This window comes from Vigna umbellata, chromosome 7 (genome assembly GCF_029865625.1).
Source record: "Vigna umbellata cultivar VRB3 chromosome 7, Vumbellata_1.0, whole genome shotgun sequence".
In the NCBI taxonomy this organism is placed as follows: domain Eukaryota; kingdom Viridiplantae; phylum Streptophyta; class Magnoliopsida; order Fabales; family Fabaceae; genus Vigna; species Vigna umbellata.
The window spans coordinates 39,049,224-39,072,690 of record NC_142171.1 but is presented as its reverse complement, the minus strand read 5'-3'; the positions used below and the strand labels follow the sequence as shown (position 1 = coordinate 39,072,690).

Sequence of the window (23,467 nt, the reverse complement as noted above, 5' to 3'; positions counted from 1 at the left end):
AATACAAATAAGAAATAATAACAAACTAACTAAAGATAAAAGATAAATATAAAATAAAGATAATATATCTAACAGCTTCAAACCATAGAGAGACCGTTGAAGCTTACAAACAAGACGAGAATCGTCGGAAGCAAGAAAACCAGGGGATTGATTCATACAAACTTCTTCCTGCAATTCACCATGTAAGAATGCATTAATATTTATTTGATGAAGATGCCAATGATGAATAGCAACCATAGCCAGAAAGAGACGAAAGAAGTTATTTTGGCCACAGGGGAAAATGTGTCCCCATAATCTAGACCAAAAATCTGTGTATAACCTTTAGCGACTAAGCGAGGTTTTAACCAATCAATATGACCATCATGTCCAATTTTCATTGTATAAACCCAACGACAGTCAACCGTTTTTTTGTCAGGAGGTAAATGAACAAGTTCCCAAGTGCCATTGGAAGGAAGGTAAGGTTGCCATCTCCTCTACCATTGCCTGATGTTAGCCAGGATAAGCCATGGCTTCACCTATAGTCTTAGGAATAGACATAGAATCCAAAGAAGAAACAAAGGAGAAATAGGATGGAGACAAACGATCATAAGTAATGGTAAAAGCAGAGAGTTACGATTACGAGAAGAACGAATACCTTTTCGTATCACAATAGGAAGTTCAGGTGCAGGAATCGTGGGCGAAGGGGAGGTTGGAGCAGAAGATGATGCTTGAGGATTTACTATCTGTCACAATCGGTTGCTTCTATGTCCATTGTGTCTCAAGCTCTTGAGCATCAACGCTTAGGTCATCATAGTCCTACCAAAATGCGTCTCATGCTTCCCAATCTTTCTCACAGTTTGTCTTTTCAAGATTGAAACCTTAAACTATTGATATCATATAGAATTGTATATGTTTTGAATGTACTGTGTGTTTAATACAGACCACACAATATGTATTTATACTATTTTATAAAATTAATTATAGAAAAACACTTATATAGGAATCAATCATCTTGATTTCCTAGATTATCTAAAGGTTAATTTCCTATAAATCTGTAACGGTTGATTATATTCTAATAACCTTCATCACTTTGTTGTTAATCCAGAAATTCCTCCAAGATTTCTTACTGATGATTATCGCACTGCAAGAGTTATTAATCCCGCTTATGAAGAATGGGAAGTTCAAGATTAGATCTTACTTTCTTGGCAATAATCGACTCTCTCCAAGTCAATTTTGCCACGCGTTCTTCATATTGTTCATTTGTATCAAGTATGGGAACAGATACACAACCACTTCTTCACTCAGACCAAGGCTCGTGCGAGGTAGCTTCGCATTGATCTCCAAGAAGCTTCTCTTGAAAATAAGACAATACAAGAATTATTGGGACACATCAATTCCATGTTGATGAACTTGTTGGCATTGGATGTCCTCAAAAAAGGCTGACTCATCTAAGTCATCGAAAGTAAATGTTTTACAGATTATGCGATTGCAAGCATTGCAGATCACAATGTTGGTAACAAATGATGTAGTTTTAGAGTCATCCAATTTTGCACCGTCAAATTTTAATTTCAAATAAAATATACAACATTACAGCCGATGCAATCACTACAATTGTGCTGTAGATTATTTTATGTGAATAGATCACTCCATAACAAGGTTGTCAAATCAAAATTCAAAGACAATGAAAAATAACTTCAAATATATCATGTAGATGTTACATAGAATTTAATATCATAATTTAAACTACAAGATAATAAAAAAACATCAACTATAAGTCTCATGAAGCAATTTTTCAATTAACAAATTAAGCTTATATGAGTTTTGGATTTCTTTCATGACACTGGTGAAAGAAAAGTAAAAATAGAAAAGAAAGAAAAACATGTGATTTGATTAATGATACAAAATTGCATAGCGAGCTCTTAGTTCAGTATGCCAGTGAATAATGAGCTTCAACTGTCATCATTGTCTAGTTTTAGTGAATTTAAAGTCAACATTATAGCAGGTTAAGAACTTATTTCATTTGATTGATTAAAAATATTATATTAGCGTGAAACTGGTGAAAGAAATAATATATGTTCACAACAAATAAAATTTGAGAAGTCAGCAATTATACTTCTATGACAATAAGAATTAGATAAACCAAAAGTATATTAAACAAGAGCATGTGTACCAAAAGAATGTGATAATAAAGGAGGATTGACTTACCTTCTGATGTTAGTAGGGGATGGTTCAGGAATTAACACTTCCATGTAAGCTTCTGCTAATTCTTTTTTCTGCCGATTTACGAAAGGTGTTTGAACAGCAACATATACTCCTCTACAAGCAAATGTGACAACAAAAATATAAAGAACAAATGTGCCAATTCGCAAAGGTTCCCAGTCTTTGATTTTCTGTAACAAGAAAACAACATTGTTTTAGTTAATTTATATTAAAAAGAAAGCAATACAGAATAATAACAAATATAAGTAAAACCCCTTTTATGGATTAAGCAGTCAGTTTTACCAGCCTGGTCCAAAAGTGTTGATAGTATATATTTTTCAATCAAAATTCTTAGCTAGGTAAAAAATGTCCCAGGAAAAAAAAAAGTTAAATATGTTTTGAGTCCCTAAAATTAGACGCAAAATTGAAATTTATAGTTCTTTTAACCCAATGGCTATAACTTTTTATGTATTAAACAATGTTTTAAACTGACATTTAAGCTAAAACATGTCAAATGGTAAAAATAACTCAAATGTCAACTTGAAATATCATTTGATATTAAACAATGTTTTAAACTGACATTTAAGCTAAAACATGTCAAATGGTAAAAATAACTCAAATGTCAACTTGAAATATCATTTGACACGTCAAAAAGATGTAATCCAATTGGACTAGGAGGACTATATCTATTCATTTTCGAAGTTAGAGTATAAAAGTTTGGGATAGAAACCAAATATAATTTAGCATTCAAGTTTAAGAACTAAAAACATATTTAATTAAAAAAATACATTAATGCTGCAATAGTAGTTAACCCAACACTATTTATTAAACAAAATGCAATATTGAAGAACAAAGCAATATTAAATACCAGCATAAGAGAACAAAAGCAACACATTCGAAAAATATGCACAATTCTATCCTATTCCATACGCTATGTAAAGGAAAAGAAATGCCTCCAAAATGCAGGCATCGCCACAAAATTTTGACTAGTCACTACTCTCAAGTTGTAGTTGAATGTGGAAATTAAAAATTGCTCCCCCTCAATCTATCTAGTTTGAGGAAACATTTTCCACTTTTGCTTATAAATGATTTGGTTACAAGAGTTTTTGGAATAATTGTGGAGACCGAAATGACACATTTATTAAATGTCGGGTATAAGACTGAAATCTTTTGGAAATGAGGTAGAAAACTTTATTAACTCTAAATTATAATTACAAAATTGTCACATTATTTTCAGAATCCTATTTTCAAAGGACTGAGCAAAAACAGCCAAAAGTAAAATTTTTTATAACTACTAATGATGAGAAAAAAAATAAAATGTGTTAAGAAGTGAACTTGAAGCCTAACTCAAGCCCACAAAACCGACTTGTATGGTGAGGTTTGCATCCCACTAATATATTATAATTTGACCTTATCTCTAGTCGATGTGGGACTTCCAACACACCCCTTCACGCCGAGGTATAGACATCTCGAGCGTGAGAGTAGAATTAATGGGTGATCCAATAGTGGCCCGACAATAGGTGGAACAGAATACCCACATAGATCTCGTTAGGAAAGGCTCCAACCATGGCTCTGATACTATATTAGAAAGTGGACTTTAAGCCTAACTCAACCCCACAAAACCGGCTTGTATGTATGGTTTGCACCCCACTTATATATTACAATTTGGTCTTATCTCTAGTCGATGTGGGACTTCCAACAAAATGGACTATTCAAGATGGAAATCAATATTCACCCACACTCGATACATTGTTTGGTTCGAGAAAAGTTTTCAATGTTCCCATGCAATTTAAAAATGTCTATGTTATCTTTGTTTCTTCACTTTGACTCTTACTCTGAAAGGCTTGTTCACCAATACCAGAAAGTAAAATCATAAAACACCACTGCAACATTCCCAACTTAACAAAAGGAAAAACACAAATTTAACAACATAAAAAGCCATGAAATTAGCAACACAATCCCAATACAGCAATGAACAAGTCACCTTCCAATGTCCTCACCGATTTCAATAGACAAATTGAGACTCCCACTGAGTCCCAAAATCAATATTTTCTTCGATTATTAATGAAAACCAGAAAATAAAATCATAAAACATCAGGGCGTCATTGAAAAGCCTTGAATTTGAGGACAAAGGCAACCTCCCAAAACAGCAAAAAAACAAACAACTCTGAATTCCTTCCTGTTTTACTCATGTCATACCGAGACTTACATTCTGTGCTAGGCTTACAGTACAAACCATTGTGTGCCATATTACGTGGAAACAGAATAACAGAACTGGTAAAGAAAACAGGAAAAGTAATGAGAACCAATGCCAACAACCAACAGCAATGTCATGATGAAAACAGAAAATATATTCCCTGTATACAATTGGTTTATCTGCAATCCTTTTGGGCCGAGTCTTATTTCCAGTAACCAAGTCCACTGCTGCGTCAGTACCCACAGTAGTTTTGCTATCATCATCAAATGCGGAAATCAATTTCTGCTCAGTCAACAGTCAACACTCTCTTTGGTTATAACCAAAAGTTTTCCATTTTTACTCACTCTGATTCCTATCTCCAAATGCGTCCCCAATAAAACCACAAATCACTAATTTAACATCCACAAATCACTAATACTCACAGGTCACAACCCGAAAAATACAAAAAAAGAAACATGAAATTAATAACAAATAAAAAAAATAAAAATTAAAAAAAAACATAAGCATCAAATTAACAACACAATTCCAGCGCGGCAATTGAAAGCATTACCTTCCAGCGTTCCCACCGGTTCCAATCGACAAACCGAGACACCCACTGAGTCCCAAACCTTCGCAATTCATCTCCGCTCATAACCTCGCCTACGTTCTTCACGCTGCTGCTCTGGAAGTCAAGACCCGTCTCTTTCTTCACCATTTCCCCAAAGTTGATCCAGAACCGCTGAGACCCACGCCGCAGCGACTGCGACCACGACGCCCCATCGGGCTCCGCGGTGGCCGAAACTCGGAACCGAAGCTTTCTGCGGGGACGAGGTGCGCTTAGCGTGAAAACGTTGGGGTTTGGAAAGAGTTGTGGTGATGAGAAACAGTGAAGAGGATTGGGAGTGTGCGTAATGGAGAGTTCCATTGCTAGCTTCTGCGGTTCATTTTCGGATTTGGGGGTTTATGAGGTTTATCCATAAATAGTTCCAAGAAATGCTATTATTTATGTAAAATTATACAAAGAGACGTTGATTTTGGTGTACATATTTATTTTTTGATTTTATCTTTAAATATTTATTTTAAGTGGTTTTATTTTTAAAATTTGATCGATTTTCTATAATTTAATTTTTTAAATTTAATTATTTTTTTAAATTAAAATGGTATTTTAAAAGTATATTTATTTTTGTAAAACTTTATTTTTGTAAAACTTTATAAAATGGTATTTTAAAAGTGATGGTAGTTTAAAAATAGTGAGACTGGGTTATTTTAATATTAAATGGTTTAGTTATAAATAGTTTTGTTATAAACAAGTTCTTTATTTTAAAATATAGGTTTAAACCCTCATTTGGTCCTCGTATCTGTGTGTCAATCTCAAGTGGGTTATCGCTTTTTTTTGGATCTCAAGTGGGTTATCGCTTTTTTTTGGATCTCAATCGGGTCCATAAACTTGTAAAACTGAACCAATTAAGTCATATCTGTTAAGTTTTCATTAACGTCGTCTAACTGTGATGACGTGGTGCACACATATGTATACATCTTATATTACGTGAAATTTTTTATTTAATTTGTCATATGACCTGTTATGTTATATTATTTGGTTCAGATTAAAAAAAATTTCGTATTAAGAGATTAGGGTTCGCTATCTGCCATGGTTGCAATGGATTGGGGCTTTGATTTTATACTTTCATTAATGGGTCCAAACGTCGCCTCATTGCCCTTGACGAAAAACCTTGCACCAATCCCACACCACCCTCTTCCAACCACCACACGCTTCACTCTCGCTTCCGTCGCGGAAACCATCGTTGCCCAAGAAGAAGCCCCTCCCATTCCCCAATCTGAGGTTCTCTTCTCACTTTTTGCTCCCAAACATTCAAATTCAATTTCTCTCATTTATCCACCTCTTTTAGAATTAGAAAAAAAATCTCTTATTTATATATAATTTTTTTTTGGTGATTAATAGAAGCTTGGAGTGGTGGTGAAGGCAAAAGAGAAGCCAAGACTTGTGTTGAAGTTCATTTGGATGGAGAAGAGCTCAACGAGTTGCTTGAGAGCAAGCCTTGGATCTCCCAAAAGCAGATGATTATTCTACTTAATCAAGCCACTGATATCATCAATTTGTGGCAGCAAAGTGGTGGCAACTTATCCTGATCCCAATTCTACTTTTCGAACATATTTCAAACATTTTTTGCACTTGTATTATGGGGTTGGGGTAATCGGTGATGTTTTGTAACAATAAGATGTTTCTCCGGTTAATGTTCATGTTTTTTTCTATTGTATGTTCTTTATCTGGCTTTGTATAAGTTTAATTAATATTATTATTAATCAACTTATCCCAAAGTTCTCTCAAACCTTTGGTTTCCTGTCTGTCACATTTTATTAGTTAAAATGTTCTCTCGAACCTTGTACTCATATGAAGTTTTAGATTTTTGTTACCCTATTATTTTATTAGATCGAAACCACATGTCAAAAGAATTGTCTTCAAAATGCATCTGTACCAGTAGGGACCGAGCGACACAAAGACCGGACGTCCGTGTAGTCTATGACTACGTATATCCCGAGGGACCGGGCAATGTATGGACCGGACGTCCGCATGGCCAATGACCACCCAATTACGTGACCTTGCCACTCGTCAACCAGACGAACAACAACTCATATGGGCCGGCCGGTTGTAAGGCCTAATATCAGAAGGTCGATCGGCCATATTGCCAATTGACCATACCAGATTAGGATTAAGATTAAGGTAAGTAGCTGTTAAAAGCTATTGGGCCGAAGTTGGGTCGTGATTAACTTTTCACTAATCCCAAGCCCATAACAAAAACTATAAATACAGGTCAAAGGTGAGTGGTAGATAGGTTGCATTTACTGCATATTTATTACTATTCTATTGAAAACACCATTGTTCTCAAACTGACTTTGGCATCGGAGAATCTTTGACAAGTCTCCCCCCGGCACGCAGAGGAGTGAACCGAAGAGTAGGAAGCAAGACCGGACGGCCGAGAGACTGGAAGAGTAAAGTGTGGAGGTATTTGACGACTCAGCCCCTACAACCGAAACATTTTGGCGCCCACCGTGGGACCGAGTTGCTATTCAAACCCAATGGTGACCACGAGAAACATGAGCATGGACGATCCAGTAGAGATGATCAGAGCATTACAACAGAAGATGGACGAGATGCAACAGCGCCATGTGGCCAAACTTGTGGCCATCAAGGCCGAGTATGAGGCACGGATAGCCCGAGAGATCGCTGGAAGGAAAGGCGAGGAAGAGTGAGCGAAGGAAAAGCGAAAAGTCGCTGCGGAGGATCAGACCGAGCATAATAGCGGACGCGATAAGACCTGGAAGCCGGCGGAGTCCGAGGCCGAAGGAAGTAAAGTCAAATCGATACACGCGGAAAGTGCCGCGGAGGATAGACGGATGGTGGTGAAGCCTGAGCCTTCGTCCACGTTATTACTCCCCTTTGTCCAAGCGACCATGGATGTCCATATATCGGAACAGTTCGTTGCGTCACAATTCAAGATGTATGACGGGACAACGGATCTCGAGGCCCACATCAAGACTTTCTCGAACGCTATGGCGTTCAGGACAGGCAATGACGCTATCTGGTGTCTCGCATTTTCATTGTCACTAGAAGGAAAGGCGCTCGAGTGGTTCAATTATCTTCCCTCCAATTCTATAGAGAATTTCGCCGGCTTACAACGCCTATTCAACCAGCAGTTTACCGCTAACAGTACTCAAGACCTGACAGTTTTCGAGCTGGTCACCCTGAAGCAAGGCAAGGAAGAAACGCTTAGAGCGTTCATGGACCGCTATCAGAAGACCGTGCGACAAGTGAAGGGCTTAAGCCTAAAACTCTCTCTGCATTACATCCTCCCCGCCCTCAAGCCAGGACCGTTTAAGGACAGCGTCTGTCGACGGGCCCCCAAAACCATGGAAGAGTTGAGGGAGAGGGCTGATGGACAAATTTATGAACACCAAAATATGATGTCACAAACTTGTTTTTCAATCGGCAAGTGTGACCGAATCGTTCAAGTAATAAACTTGGTAAGACCAAGTATCGTTCTTCCCAAAGGACTCACGACCTAGTTTAGTTGTGTGGTTTCTTGATTAGCTAAGACTTAAAGACGAAATATTTGGATTTTATATGCAAAAGACGAAAATTAAATATGTATGCATGAAGTTTTGATCAATGGCAAAAACAAAGATAAACACTTTCAATGAAATAAATGTATGAATATGTTGTTGGGGGTCAATTTCATCTTATCCACTCTCATATTTTAGGAATTCAACATTCAAATCATCATTGTTAATGCCACTCTCTAAAGTACCTTTCAAGAAGGCTTCTCCTTAATCACGAGTTCATACAATTCCTAGCATTCCTAATGATCAGTTCATAAGTGCAGGAGCTTAACGACAACCAATATAATATTGGGAGAAATTCCCCGGATCTAGACTTCCCCGTACGCGCCCGTATCGACAAAACCAATAATCATGCATCAAATGAGTTAAACAATGCAAGCATTACGCAAAGAGGAAAAACCCTAACTAATGATGAAAGAAAGCATAAGTCTTAATTAAAAGATGTAAAAAAACAGATTCCATATATGAGAGCTTCAAAAGATTACATTGATTCCCCAACAAACATACAGAGTTTAGTTCACCATATTCATGGTGAACCTAGATGAATTACAATGAAAGAATGAAAGATAAAACCCTAAAAAGGTGAAGAGGAAGCCTCAGCATCCAAGATCCTCCTTCAAAGGGGTGGAAGAGAGAGTGTTTGCTTCGTTCCAGCCAAAGATACAAACCCTAGGAAACCCTAAAGCTTATATATTATTCGTAAATTACAGAAAATTAGGTCCAAGCCCATTAAAGTGCCGCTCAGCGGTAAGTGCGTGTCACGTTTCTTCCCCTCAGCGACCATTTTGCCCCTCAGCGGTCCTCCCGTGAGCTCCTGAGTGCGGCTCAGCGGTAAACTGCCGCTGAGCGGTGACTTCGGCTTCTCCTTTTGCACTTTTTGATGTCTTTTCTGATTCCATATCTCTCCTTCTTCACTTCTTTCACCAAATTCACCTTAAAACCTGCACAAAAACACTGAAATCAAGCATAAACCTGTCCAGCTCTCTTATTTCTGAAAATATGAAGAAAAGCATGATTTCAAGCTAGTTTCTAAGTATAAAGGTTGCTTTTAGTATCAATTTTAAGCATGAAAATAACAGTTTTTCAATTGTTATCAAGGGCGATGGACGAAATCAGGGTGGAAGAAATGAAACTGTCATACAGAAAGGAAAGTCAGGAGCACAAGGGGGAAAGGACGAATGGGGGAAAATCAGGCACTTCGGTGGGAAACCGGGAAGTCTCAAACATAAGGAACCGCGTCGAGGACCCCGTTTCCAACAGTACACCCCCTTGAACGCTCCTAGGGAGAAGATCCTCCGAGAAGCGCTAAGCACGAAATTGCTCCTCGAACCCATGAAGCGACCTACTCCGCCAGGCGCAGACGGAACCAAACACTGTCTGTACCACAAAAACATGGGTCACACTACCGAAGAGTGTGTGACCTTGAAAGACAAAATTGAAGAGCTAATCCGGGCGGGACAACTGAAACAGTACGTTCGAGTTGATCGCCCCCCGACACCCGCGGAACGACCTAGCCCGCGGCATGCTTATAGGCACAAAAGGTCTGGAAGTAATCGGATCGATCGCCCACGCTCGAAGCAGCGATGAAGCAAAAGCCGCAGCAGAAGCCGCGATCGTCCCCTGCGGGGACACATCAACACCATATCAGGAGGTTTTGCCGGGGAGGGTCATCCTCGTCTGCCCAGAAACGTCTTGTGCGGGCCCTGTAGTCCGTTCACTCAGTGGACAAGCCCCGGCGTACGATGCCACCTATCACGTTTTCAGACGAGGACTTCCATGCCCTTGATCCTGATCTAGACGACCCGATGGTGATAACAGCGGAGATCGCCCGGTATGGTGTAAGTAAAGTCCTGGTGGATCAGGGAAGTTCGATGAACATCCTCTACTGGAAAACCTTCCAACAGATGGATATATTGGAGGACCTCATCGTCCCTTACAACGAACAAATAGTAGGATTCGCGGGCGAAAGGGTAGACACTCGGGGATACCTTGAATTGCGCACAAGGTTGGGGACCGGGCGGTCTAGCGAGGAGAAGAGGGTTATATATTTGCTGGTAGAGGCCAACACCTCATACAACGTTTTCCTTGGCCGACCGTGCCTCAACGCTTTTGGAGCGATTGTCTCCACTCCCCACCTTACTATGAAATACCCCTCGGAGAAAGGGACTATATGCACCATCCGAGCGGCTCCGAAGTAGTCATGGCCGACCTTGATCCAAGGATGAACATGGAGGACCGGCTGGAACCTATAGGAGAAACACAGCCCGTCCTAATAAGGAAGGACCCTACCCAAACCACTACCATGGCCCGGGGCTTGGAGTTCGAGCTAGAAATAGAAATTAGGTCGCTCCTATGGAAGAACCGAGACCTGTTCGCATGGACAGCGGCTGACATGCCGGGGATTCACCCCTTGGTCATGTCCCACAAACTAGAACTGTTTAAAGAAGCCCGCCCGGTGGCACAGAAAAAACGCCGAATGGGCGAATAGAAGAGGAAAGCAATGGAAGACGAGGTGAATAAGCTAAGAGAGGTCAGTTTCATCAGGGAGGTTACCTACACCACTTAGCTAGCCAATGTGGTGATGGTAAAAAAGGCCAGCAAAAAGTGGCGCATATGCACTGACTACACCGACCTTAATAAGGCCTGCCCGAAGGACTCACACCCCTTACCAAGCATAGACGCTTTGGTGGATGGTGCCTCCGATCATCGGATGTTGAGCTTCCTAAACGCCTACTCGAGGTATAACCAAATACCCATGTACGAGCCAGACCGGGAGAAGACGACCTTCATCACCAAGAGGGCGAACTTCTGTCACGAAGTAATGCCTTTCGGTTTGAAGAATGTCGGGGCCACCTACCAAAGCTTGATGGATAGGATTTTCAAGGAGCAGATCGGCCGGTGCATGGACGTCTACGTGGACGACATGGTCGTTCGTTCGACTAACGGGGTGGGTCACATAAAAGACTTGGAGGAGGTATTCTGCCAAGTCAGGAAGTTCGAAATGCGGCTAAATCTGGCCAAATGCACATTTGGAGTAGCTGCTGGAAAATTCCTATGTTTCATGCTTACATCCCGGGGCATCGAACCTAACCCTGACAAATGCGCGGTGGTATTGCAGATGCAAAGCCTGACCACTCTGAAGGAGATTTAAAGACTCATCGGTCGGCTCACTACCTTGTCACGATTCATCCCGAGGTTGGCCGAAAGGGTCAGACCCGTCTTGTAGAAGATGAAAAAGGGGTCTGGCGCCGTATGGGATAACGAATGTGAGTAGGCATTTCAGGACGTCAAGATCATCCTGCTGAATCCACCAATGATGAACCGCCCCACGCTGGGAGAAGATTTGTAGATCTTTTTGGGCGTATCGGAGTCGACCATCAGCGTCGTGCTCACGCAAGAGCGGCCCGAGCCAAGGCTTGTATACTTCGTCACCCGTACCCTTATGGACGCCGAAACTCGTTATCTGCAAGTGGAAAAGGTGGCGTTGGCTCTCTTAAACGCATCCAGAGGGCTCCGACCGTACTTCCAAAGCCACCAAGTGGTCGTTAGAACCGATTTCCCAATCTCTAAAATCCTCAAGAAACCAGATCTGGCGAGGCGCATGGTGGCTTGGGCGATAGAATTGTCAGAGTTCGGCCTACGCTACGAACCCAGGGGATCAATCAAAGGCCAACACTTGGCTGATTTTGCGGTCGAACTACCCCACGCAATCGAAGATGAGTGGAGCCTATACGTCAACGGGGCGTCCGGTAGATCGATAAGTGGGGCGGGCGTGGTGCTGGAAGGCCCGAACGGATTCCTATTGGAACATTCCTTGATATTTAAGTTCAAGGTATCCAACAACCAGGCAGAATATGAAGCCCTGGTCGTCAGCCTAGAGTTGGCAAGAGACATGGGGGCTCGAAGGGTCGTATGTCGAACGGATTCCCAGCTGGTCGTGGGCTAGATGAATGGCAGTTTCTAAGTGAAGGAGGAACAATTGCTTCAGTACTTCCATCGGGCAACAGAGCTGGCGAAATCATTCGACAAACTCGACATTCAACACATTCCCCGCGAAGACAACACCTAGGCGAATATGTTGTCAAAGCTCAGCACGGGGAAGGAAAAAGGGCAGTTAACAATAGTCATCCGTCAAGTACTGTTGCAACCCTCGATCGAATGCTTGGCGGTGTCGAGCGAGAAGAAGGGGGATTGGCGATCGGAGATCCGGGGATTAATATCCCGACAAGACGACGGGTGGCCCATCAAACCGATAGAAGTAAAGAGAATTGTCTGCTACCTCCTTGTGGGAGACGACCTATACAGAAAAGGGTTCTCCACCCCCTCCTCAAGGGCCTAGGGAAAGAGGAAGCACGCTACGTGATGCACGAACTCCACAACGGAATCTGCGATTTCCACACCGGATGGCGGGCTTTGAAAGCCCGGGTACTGAGAGCGGGGTACTACTGGCCAACCATGGAAGAGGATATGAAGACATTCGTCCAGAAGTGCCTTAGTTGTCAAGCGCATGCCAATAACACTCACCCATTGGCAACCATAACGGCATCCCAGGTCCAAAAATTTTGTTGGAAGTTGGTGTGTCGATTTGGCCTTCCCCGAACAATCATCACGGATAACGACCGGCAATTCATCAACAAAAAATTGGCCTAGTTTTTCAAAAACTTGGGAATTAGGCACGTCACCAGTTCGGTGGAGCACCCACAGACGAACGGTCAGGTAGAGGCCATGAACAAAATCGTGGTGGCCGAGCTAAAGAGGCGATTGGGAGAAAGGAAGGGACCTTGGGTCGACGAGTTACCAGAAGTATTGTGGGCTTACCGATGCACACCACATGGAACGACCAGAGAGACCCCTTTCAACCTGACCTATGGCACTGACGTCATGTTGCCAGTCGAACTGGGGGAGCCCTCGTTACGACGTCAGGTAGAGGACTTACAGCTAAACGACCAAGAGCTGCGAGTTGAGCTGGATTCCCTAGAGGAACGGAGGGACTGAGCGACACTAAGAGCTGAAGCATGCAAACACATGGTGGAAAGGAAGTACAACTCCAAGGTCTGGCCAAGAAATTTTCAGGAAGGCGACCTAGTGTGGAGGAAGGTTGGAGAGGCTCGCCGAGCGAACACTCATGGAAAACTGGCAGCCAAATGGGAGGGACCTTTTCGGGTGATAGAAGCGTTGGGAAACGGAGCATACAGATTGCAACATGTAGACGGATGGCCGATTCCAAACACATGGAACGCCACACATTTAAAATTTTATTTCAGTTGAATTATTCTTAAAAATTGTATATTCATTTTCGACGATTAATACAATGATAGGACGTTTGTCTCCTCCCACAACTAAATCTTACTAAGCACGCGAGGCACCTTCAAAAGACCAAGTTGATGAACGGAGAGTTCCCCGGGAACCACTGTCAACTTGGCCGGACGGTGAACGGAGAGTTCTTTCCGAAGAACCACTGCCGTCCGAGCATTCAAAAGACCAAGTTGATGAACGGAGAGTTCCCCCGGGAATCACTGTCAACTTAGCCGGACGGTGAACAGAGAGTTCTTTCCGAAGAACCACTATCGTCCAAGCATTCAAAAGACCAAGTTGATGAACGAAGAGTTCCCTCGGGAATCACTGTGAACTTGGCTGGATGGTGAACAGAGATTTCTTTCCGAAGAACAACTACCGTCCAAGCATTCAAAAAAACAAGTTGATGAACAGAGAGTTCCCTAGGAACCACTCTCGACTTGGCCGATCAGCGAGACATCAAAGTAAATCGATAGCGAACCAAAAAAATAAAATCTAAACAACCGAGTGAATAAATAAAATTGTATTAATTAACAAAGGAATGCACAAAAAACGCCATTAGATCTGGCGAAAGGACGACCCGACCAACATCCCGACAATTCGAGATGTTGGACAGACGACCTCATGAATACATCAAAAAATAAAAAGAAAAATCCCTAAACCTAAGAAACAAAAGCAATTAAGTATCAGCATCCTCCGCCTCATCATCCACGTCCTCGACCTCCGCTGCTTCATCAGCTACCGCAACACTTGGAGGTGCCTCACTCTCCGGCGCCTCGCCATCAACTAAAGTATTGAGGTCGACCAGGACGCCATCGAAGACATCTTTTTCTATGTCGAAGCCCAAGGCGAAGGGTTCCTGAATACCCACGGCTAGGCACATTGCCAAGAATGCCTGCACGGCTGCCTAGGAGTTAGGATGTAGCTGTGCCGAGGCTACGTTTGCTTCCCGAAGGACAGCCACTTGAAACTCGGTAAAGGGCACCCGGACGCAGAGTTGCGCAAGGACATTAGCATACATATAGAAGAAGTCGTCCGGGCTCGACCTCTTCCTGTAGTACACTCTTTCATTCCTCAGACTAACCCCCACCCGGATTAGCCTAGCGTCCTCCACGTCTCGGACGATATGAAGACGGTCGACCCTCCAAGTTAGTAACTCGCTGGAGGCGTACGCCGAGGCAAACAAACTGGCAGCATAAGGAGCCCAGTCATACTCTGTCACCACAGTACCGTCACCATCCAGCTCAAAAGGAGAGTCGTCGATACGACTGCCGCCCTTGAGCAAAAAGATAGGTATCCCGTTGACGATCTGACTACCCACAACGTCAGGAGAGCCAGGCTCCCTTCCAAGAAACCAGACGGCCTCCTCTAGAAATGAAGACGACACCGAACTCAAAGAAGCGTCGCGCTCACCATTACCCCCCGTCGAACTCCCACCGCTTCCGCCCGATAGCTCGAAAGAAGAATTGATATGGACAACAACCATTTATTACCTGAGGGAAAAAGAATACAGAACAGAGCTCGAAGAAAAACAGGAGAAAGTGAAAATGACATCAACACCTTCCCTTATTTATAGAGGAAATTTTTGTAACCGCTAGAGACATCTACGCCGTCGAAGGCCAGCACAATCAATGCTCCAGATGCGAGGTCGCTTCAACTTCTGCCTCTATAAGCGCGAAACGTGTATTCCCGCCCAAATCCAAGTTGGGAAAGTCGAGTTCCCAAAAGCCCATTGGATCCAGCCCAATACCAGTCCAGTGACCCTCGATACCCCACAATCAGGGTAAGCATCACACTCAAAACCCAACATACACTGCGTGTATTAGGGCTTGGGGGGCTTGTGTACCAGTAGGGACCAAGCGGCACAAAGACCGGACGTCCGTGTAGTCTATGACTACGTATATCCCGAGGTACCGGGCAATGTATAGACCGGACGTCCGCATGACCAATGACCACCCAATTACGTGACCTTGCCACTGGTCAAACGGACGAACAACGACTCATATGGGCTAGCCGATTATAAGGCCTAATATCAGAAGGACGGCCGACCATATTTCCAATTGACCAGATTAAGATTAAGATTAAGGTAAGTAGTTGTTAAAAGCTATTGGGCCAAAGTTGGACTGTGGTTAACTTTTCACTAATCCCAAGCCCATAACAAAAATTATAAATACAGGTCAAAGGTGAGTGGTAGATAGGTTGCATTTACTGCATATTTATTATTGTACTACTGAAAACGCCATTGTTCTCAAACTGACTTTGGCATTGGAGAATCTTTGACAGGTCTCCCCCGCACGCAAAGGAGTGAACCGAAGAGTAGGAAGCGAGACCGGACGGCCAAAAAACTGGAAGAGTAAAATGTAGAGGTATTTGACGACTTGGCCCTACAACCGAAACAACATCCATTATAATCTGAATTGGATTTTACGTATTCTGGAACAAAACCTTGGATGCAAGGTGTGGATATTCTTTTGGAACTTTTGAGGTCATAACGTAGAAGTACAATCTGCACAGAGGAAGCCCCCAATAAAAAAAGAAAAATAAGAATTTCTGAGTAATTGATTATTTGTTGTTCTCCTTTATGTTAGTGAATATCTAAGGATGATCCTATACATGCACTAGGCACCCGCAAATGAAGGAATTGAATAACATAATTGAATCTTCTACCATATATGAAATAACAAAGTGACATACCCACCGTCATTCATATGCTCATTCATATTCTCAATTGTCAGGGACAAACTTTTCTCCAAGGTGGATTTTCATTTTCTCATGTTCTTGCATTGTGAAAGTCGCAACTTTGTAGTTCAGGTAAAGATTTTATTTCGTTTGTGTAAAATAATCTCTGACCAGAGGCTTCTTACAAAAAAATATGATTGATCTGTGACATATATGTTTTTTCTTTAACTCCTTTTGTGAACAAACCTTTTAATAAATAAAATTATTAAAGTAATTATTGTTAAATTAAATTCAGTACATTTATCATACATGATTGGATAAGCTCGCTTCACACTATCAGGTTATAAACTTTTTACTTAACATGTTATGAAACTTAAATATTAGGGACAGCACGTGTACTCTACAAAACTCAAATATTCAATTGTGATAAACAGTATATTAAACTGCTCCTAATTTGAGCGCCGGAGTACCTTTTGCAGGTACCTCCCCCTTCAGTCAAGAGTACAACCCATTAAAGCATGTGACAACCGAGCGGTCCAAACTAAAAGTGAGCATCCAGACGAGCGGTTCAGATGTTCCAGGCATTCGGAAGCAAGGAAGACACGTTAGAAAGGTTAGTCTCTTTGTCCTAAACTAATCCCTGTCGAAACATTTAGGCGCCTACCGTAGGGTCGAGAGAAGCTCAAGAAACCCAGTGGTGACCACGAGAAGCATGGAGGAGCAGCAAACCACAAGAGATCTGATAGCCCAATTGCAGGCCCAAATGTAAACACAGACACGAGCCTTGCAAGCACAAATGCAAGCACAAACCCGGGCTTAGCAGGAGATGCAGCGAAAACACGAAGAGGAGATTACGATACTGAGAGCCGAACATACTCGTCAAGAACAGTCCAAGCCACACTTAGCGTCGTCGACCCAACGGGGCCATAATGGCGAAAACAATAATGAAACTTGCCAAAACCAAAAGCAATCCCACCATACATACCCCAACAACAATCCGAATGGCTACACAAACGGAAACCTGAACAGAAATTCGAACGAAAACCCGAACGATAACCCCAACAGAAATCGAAGCAGCCGAGAACTGACACCTCTGCAAACCGTAAGACCGATCGGTCTATTGTCATTCACAACGGCAATCATGATAGCTCCTATGCCGAAAAGAACTCCTCCCGTAGTGGATAAGTATGATGGCTCAACAGATCCGGATGATCATATCAAGACATTTGTCAATGCAATGGCATTTTACAGGAGCAGTGACCCAGTTATATGCAGAGCCTTTTCATTATCACTCAAGGGAGAGGCATTGTCGTGGTATAACACCCTTCCTCCGAATACAGTGGATTGTTTTGCCATTGTGCAATCCCTTTTTGAGAGACAGTATGCATCCAGTCGAATACAAGAGCTAACACCCGCGGAACTGGTGAATACCAAGCAAGAGAAGGATGAATCTCTGAAAACCCTTTATCAAAAGGTACAACGAAACCGCTTGGCGGGTCAAAGATATTAACCATACTTTTATCATTAGCAATTTACCTTCGTGTCTGAGAGCGGGATACTTCTCAGAAAATTTGTATGCGAGACCCCCTAAAACTATGGACGAGCTCCAAGAGAGGGTGTCTGAGTTTATTCGTATTGAAGATATAAGATGCTCGAGGAAAAAGCAACAGCAAGAAGCTTTTGTGAACGGGAACAAAAAAGAAGGAAAACGATCGTTCAACAATAACGACAAAAATGGAGGTCCTCCTTAATGCACCCTGGACAAAAGTTCTTGAGGAAGCTCAGGTATGGCCATTATACCACCCTTAATGCACCCTGGACAAAAGTTCTTGAGGAAGCTCGTAATACCAAACTTCTTACAATTCGAAAAAAGCATAGGCCCAAAAACGCTGAGGAAAGAAAAATCTGTCGGTTTCATCTGAACTGTGGTCATACCATAGAGGAATGCGACATATTGAAGGATGAAATAGAAAGACTTGTTCAAGAGAGCCATCTTCAAAAGTATATAGAAGAAGAGAGAGATCGAACAAGAAGCCCCCCTGGAGAAAAATCTAGGCGCAGAAGCCCCGAACGGTCGTATCAGAGGCACTACCATAGCTGCAGTCAGAGTCATGAACATGACCGCTCGGTTCGTGGGCATATTAATACTATATCTGGAGGCTTTGCAGGAAGAGGATCCTCGTCTTCACCCTGCAAAAGGCAATTAAGGAACTTAAAACCTGTTCACACAGTGGAGAGAAAGCCTCAATCCTGGCCACCTATTACCTTTACTGATGCCGACTTTCATGCTCCTGACCTTGATCAGGATGATCCCATGGTCATCACAGCCGAGATAGCTCGATACAGTATCAGCAAGGTCTTGGTTGACCAAGGCAGCTCAGTCAATATCCTATATTGGAAAACATTCTTGAAAATGGATTTGTCTGAGGATTTAATACCCCATTTAATGAACATATTATGGGTTTTTGAGGGGAAAGAGTCGATACTCGTGGATATTTAGATATGAGAACTCGGCTTGGAACAGGCCAAAAAGCGAAAGAGGTCAGAATAAGATTCTTATTAGTATAATATTGGGACGACCCTTATTGAACGCCTTCGGAGTTGTGGTCTTCACTCCTCATTTGATTATGAAATTTCCTTCAGACAAAGGAACCATATGTATCGTACGTGCAGATAAGCGAACGGCGCGAGAATGCTATGTTGCTAGCTTAAGAGTCACACTTTTCATTCCCCCTAAAAAGAATAGAGAAGCAAAAACAACTATAGGATAACCTCGACACCTTGCCAGAGGAGCTTATTAGCTTGAGTTACTTAATGTGAAAGTCGACCCTAACAATGGGAAAGCGATTCATCTCAAATTTTACTTCAGTTGAACATTACTATCAAGTTTTATTTCAATTTCGTAAGACATAGACTTTTGTTGTTTAATTTCTTTTGTTGGAGTAAATAGTGTTGAACAATTTTTATTTAATCAAGCGATCAGATACTCGGTCAATCGACTTCATATTTTCGGCGATCCAACCTCATAAGTATTCGACCTTACAGGTATTCGGCCATTCGGCCTTACAGGTATTCGGTCATCCGGCCTCACAGGTGTTCTGTCATTCAGCCTCGGGTATTCGGCCATCCGGCCTCACAAGTATTCGACCATTCGGCGTCAGACATTCGTCCATTCGGTTTTACAAGTATTCGGTCATTCGACCTCATAGGTGATAGGACCCGACATTGTTGATGGATTGGCAAGTGTACCAAATCGCACAAGTAATATAAAATGGTAAGACCAAGTATCGTATCCCAGAGGACTCTCGGCATTAAACAGTCGTGTGATAAATTAATTAATTAAGACTTAAAATAAAAGAGATCATTGGTTTGAGATGCAAAAACATAACATAAAATATGAATGCAAATTGATCAATAGTAAAGTAACACGGAGATGAACGGATTTTGTTTAATATGAGATTAATATGTTGTTGGGGTTAGATTTCACCAAGTTCCCTCTCATGTATATAAGAATTCCTCTTTATGCATTAATGTTAACGCCACTCACTAAAGTACTTAGAACTCAATCCCTTGGCGCAATAAGTCTGCCTTAATTCCTAGTTCGTCCAATTCCTAGCGTTCCTAGAAAATTTAGTCTGAAGATCAAGATCTTAAGACGACCAAATACTCATACCCTCATCCCTGAGAAATATTACCCTTGGGAGAATTCAACAAGAACCTGAATTGTAAGGAACCTCCCGACACTCATGCAAATCATAAATCATGCAACTAAATGAGTTAAATAGAGGAAGCATTGAAACAGATGAATTCCCTAACAATTAATGAATAAAGAAAATATGATTAAGAATCAATTCAAATACATGAGAGTTCAAAAGGTTACATCATTCCCCAACAACAGATAGAGTTTAGTTCCCCATAGACATGGAGAAACTAGATGTACAATGGAAAAGCATGAGATAGTAAAACCCTAAGAGTAGAAGAGGAAGTTTCCGCCTCCAGATCCGCCTTCAGAGAGTAAAAGAGTGTGTGGTTGTGTTGCTCCAGCCAGAGATACAAAACCTAGAGTGCTTGGGTCCTTTAAATAAAGTTGGAAAAGAGTATAAACAGGGCCCGGTCCAAACGAGTCAAAACAGAGCAAAAATTGGGTCGGATCAGCAACGCGCGACGCTCGAGCGGCCAATTTGGCCGCCCAGGCAGTGGACGTCGATTTCCGGAAGGCTTGAGCCTCCAATTTTGCCCAAGCTTCGGGAGTCCGACGCCCAGGCGGGCTAGGCCGCCCGGGCGACGAGCGTCGATTTTTCCACGCTCAAGCTTCCTGCAGGTCGCCTAAGCTTCCTGCAGTTCCCTCTTCTGGTACTTTTCTAGGCCTTTTTGAGCTCTATATCCTTAGCATTTCATCTCTGCTTCCTGTATTAACTCATTTTCTATCAAAACAAAGGGAATTACTCATAAAATCATCAAATTCAATCTCAACTCTCTTATTCACACAACTTAATGAAAAAGCATGAGTACAAGCAAGTTTCTAAGTCAAAAAGGGTGTATTTAGTATCAAAATTACATCACAGATAACGATATTTTAAACCGTTATCATACAGGCCTCTTGATCAAATGAGAGCTTATTGTCCAAAGAAACCTAGGGACGTTCTCCAGGAACACCTAATACAAAGAAACCTAGAGATGTTCTCCAGGAACCCCTAGTATAGGGAAAGTTCTCCGTAACTCGTAGGTCGAAAAACCGAGTGGTGAAGGAAGTCCTCGATGGACAGTCACTCTCGTCCACTAGGAAGTTCTTCGTAACTCCTAGGTCGAAAAACTAAGTGGTGAAGACAGTCCCCGATGGACGATCACTCTTGTTCACTAGGAAGTTCTCCGTAAGTCCTAGGTCGAAAAACCGAGTGGTGAAGGCAGTCCCCGATGGACGGTCACTCTCGTCCACTAGAAAGTTCATTGGAACTCCTAGGTAAAAGCTGAGAGGTAAAGCCCTCTCACTAGGAAGTTCTCCAGAAACTCCTAAGTCAAAGCCAAACGGTAAAACCCGTTCATTATTCAGCCATTCGGTCTCACAGGGATTCAACCATTCGACCTTATAGGTATTCGACCATTTTGCCTCACAGGCATTTAACCATTCGGCCTCACAGGTATTCGACCATTCGACCATCGGGTATTCGGTCCTTCGGCCTCAACTGCTCGATTTTCCATGGCCTCACGTCGATCGCTCTTATCCATATGACTGGAGAAAGTTTATGCAGAAAAATATTACTTACAGGATCACAAAGCATAAAACACCTACAGCTCATCCGAGATACATAATAATGTGGCTTCCTCAGTTTGAGTTACAAACATTCAACCAAAGACCGAGCGGTCTTATTTGCTTGGTCGACCGGCCTTATAACATGACCTATTTTGACATTAATGCATTGGTTTGTTTGGCTACTCTTTTTCTCACCATGTAAAATTCGAGTTGTTATATTTTTTCAGTGCAGGTGATAGGATCCTACAAATCACTTGGCCAAGAGGAGTACAAAAGCCAAGAGGTAAAGCCCTCTCACTAGGAAGTTCTCTAAGAACTCCTAGGTCAAAGTCGGTCGGTAAAGTATGTCATTAGGAAGTTCTCCACCAACTCCTATGACAAAATCGAACGGTAAAGCCCATTCACTAGGAAGTTCTCCAGGAATTCCTAGGTCAAAGCCGAACGATTACAAACGTTCTTTGTGGAATCTAATCCGGCCTTATAAAACGGGACAAACCACTTTGCCAACTTTGAGCGAACTGTTCAGTGAGGAACATTCTCCGTGAACTATCACCCAAGATTCATTGACCTACAAAATGTTTTAAGTAAACTCCTAGAGTCTGCTTCCTGATGCAGGGAAAAATGAAAGCTTAAGGAGCGCCGAACACAGCTTCCCCAAATACCTTATCATAAGTCCTATAGTTAACTATGGTTAACTCGGACTTAGGGGGCATATGTATGCTATACACTATGGACCGAACGGTTAACACTCAGCACCATTCGGTCCCTCCACTAAGGGTCGTTCGGTCCATCCGCTATATCAATACTAGGCCATAATTGGGCCAACGTTTAAGCTACTATTGCTTAAATCGTTATTGGGCCAAAAGCCCAACAGACGGTTAAAATAACCAAAGATCTGATTAGAGATATTGATAAAGTCGTTTATGAGTAACTAACCGAATCTCCAGGTAAGTTTGTTATTATTTGGTCTATGAAACACTTATAAATACAATGACAGGACCAAAAGTCAGCTACATTTCACTTACATTCTACTTACGTTCAAATCACTCTATAAGACTCAAATATTCAAGTGTGATAAACAGTTCATTAAACAGTTCCTTACTTGAGCGTCGGAGTACCTTTTACAGGTATATCTCCCCCTCTGATCAAAAGTACAACCGATCGGAATAGGTGACAACTGAGCGGTTCAAACTGAAAACGAACATCCAAATGAACGATTCAGACGTTCTAGACTTTCAGAAGTAAGGAAGACACGTCAGAAATATTTGTCTCTCGATCCTAAACTAATCCTTAGCGAAACCACGATATAAACTAAAGTTATGATAAGTGAAGATGAGTTGAAATATGAAAAGATTAATTTAGTGTTAAGATTCATTGTCACTGTATTAAGTAATTTAAGTAATGTTTTAGAAACGTATATTTAAAATAAAGACAACCTTAAAGACCACATATCTTATATATATTACACATAATATAATTATCATACTTTTAAAAAATTATTAGTACTTGCGTTAATGAGTGTTTCGAGTTAACTATAGTTAAACTTAAAGACTACAAATAACACGGAATATCAATGATTTTAAATTAATAACTTTAAAAAGGATAATTCTGTATGTCAAGTATACCTTTATTTTTATTTTTGTGTTACGATGTAATTAATATTAAAAAGAGTTACGAAAACATAATGAAATACAATTAAACAAATTGATTGATATATAATTGTAACATTAAAATAAAAAGAATAATCTGAA

General features: G+C 41.7%; 2 protein-coding genes and 1 long non-coding RNA gene across 3 annotated transcripts in view; 2 read left to right on the top strand and 1 right to left on the bottom strand.

The window, feature by feature from the left end:
* Positions 1–5,328, bottom strand: part of LOC124822628 (ATP-dependent zinc metalloprotease FTSH 12, chloroplastic-like) — a 29,337-nt gene extending 24,009 nt beyond the window's left edge. The window contains exons 1-2 of the mRNA XM_088093830.1: positions 4,926–5,328; positions 2,185–2,369 (exon numbers count right to left, since the gene is read on the bottom strand). Of these exons, the coding sequence (XP_087949956.1) occupies positions 2,185–2,369; positions 4,926–5,279 (539 nt within the window). The 5' untranslated portion in view covers positions 5,280–5,328. The remainder of the gene's footprint in view (positions 1–2,184; positions 2,370–4,925) is intronic.
* A 639-nt stretch (positions 5,329–5,967) lies between these two features.
* LOC124834943 (uncharacterized) lies at positions 5,968–6,759 on the top strand. Its single transcript, XR_015780563.1, has 2 exons — positions 5,968–6,194; positions 6,315–6,759. It is a non-coding gene; the product is annotated as an uncharacterized LOC124834943 (long non-coding RNA).
* Positions 6,760–7,825: 1,066 nt separating this feature from the next.
* Positions 7,826–10,078, top strand: LOC124834942 (uncharacterized). Its single transcript, XM_047309778.1, has 2 exons — positions 7,826–8,257; positions 9,590–10,078. Exons 1-2 carry the CDS (start codon positions 7,826–7,828, stop codon positions 10,076–10,078), a joined length of 921 nt encoding a protein of 306 aa, XP_047165734.1.
* Positions 10,079–23,467: the final 13,389 nt, after the last annotated feature.

What these genes read in the sequence shown, in the direction of transcription:
- LOC124834942 (XM_047309778.1), top strand. Translation starts at nt 7,826, where the DNA reads ATGGATGTCCATATATCGGAACAGTTCGTTGCGTCACAATTCAAGATG. An exon ending in CAGGACCGTTTAAGGACAGC is followed by an intron (nt 8,258 to 9,589) that starts GTCTGTCGACGG and finishes ATTGTTATCAAG; the next exon opens with GGCGATGGACGAAATCAGGG.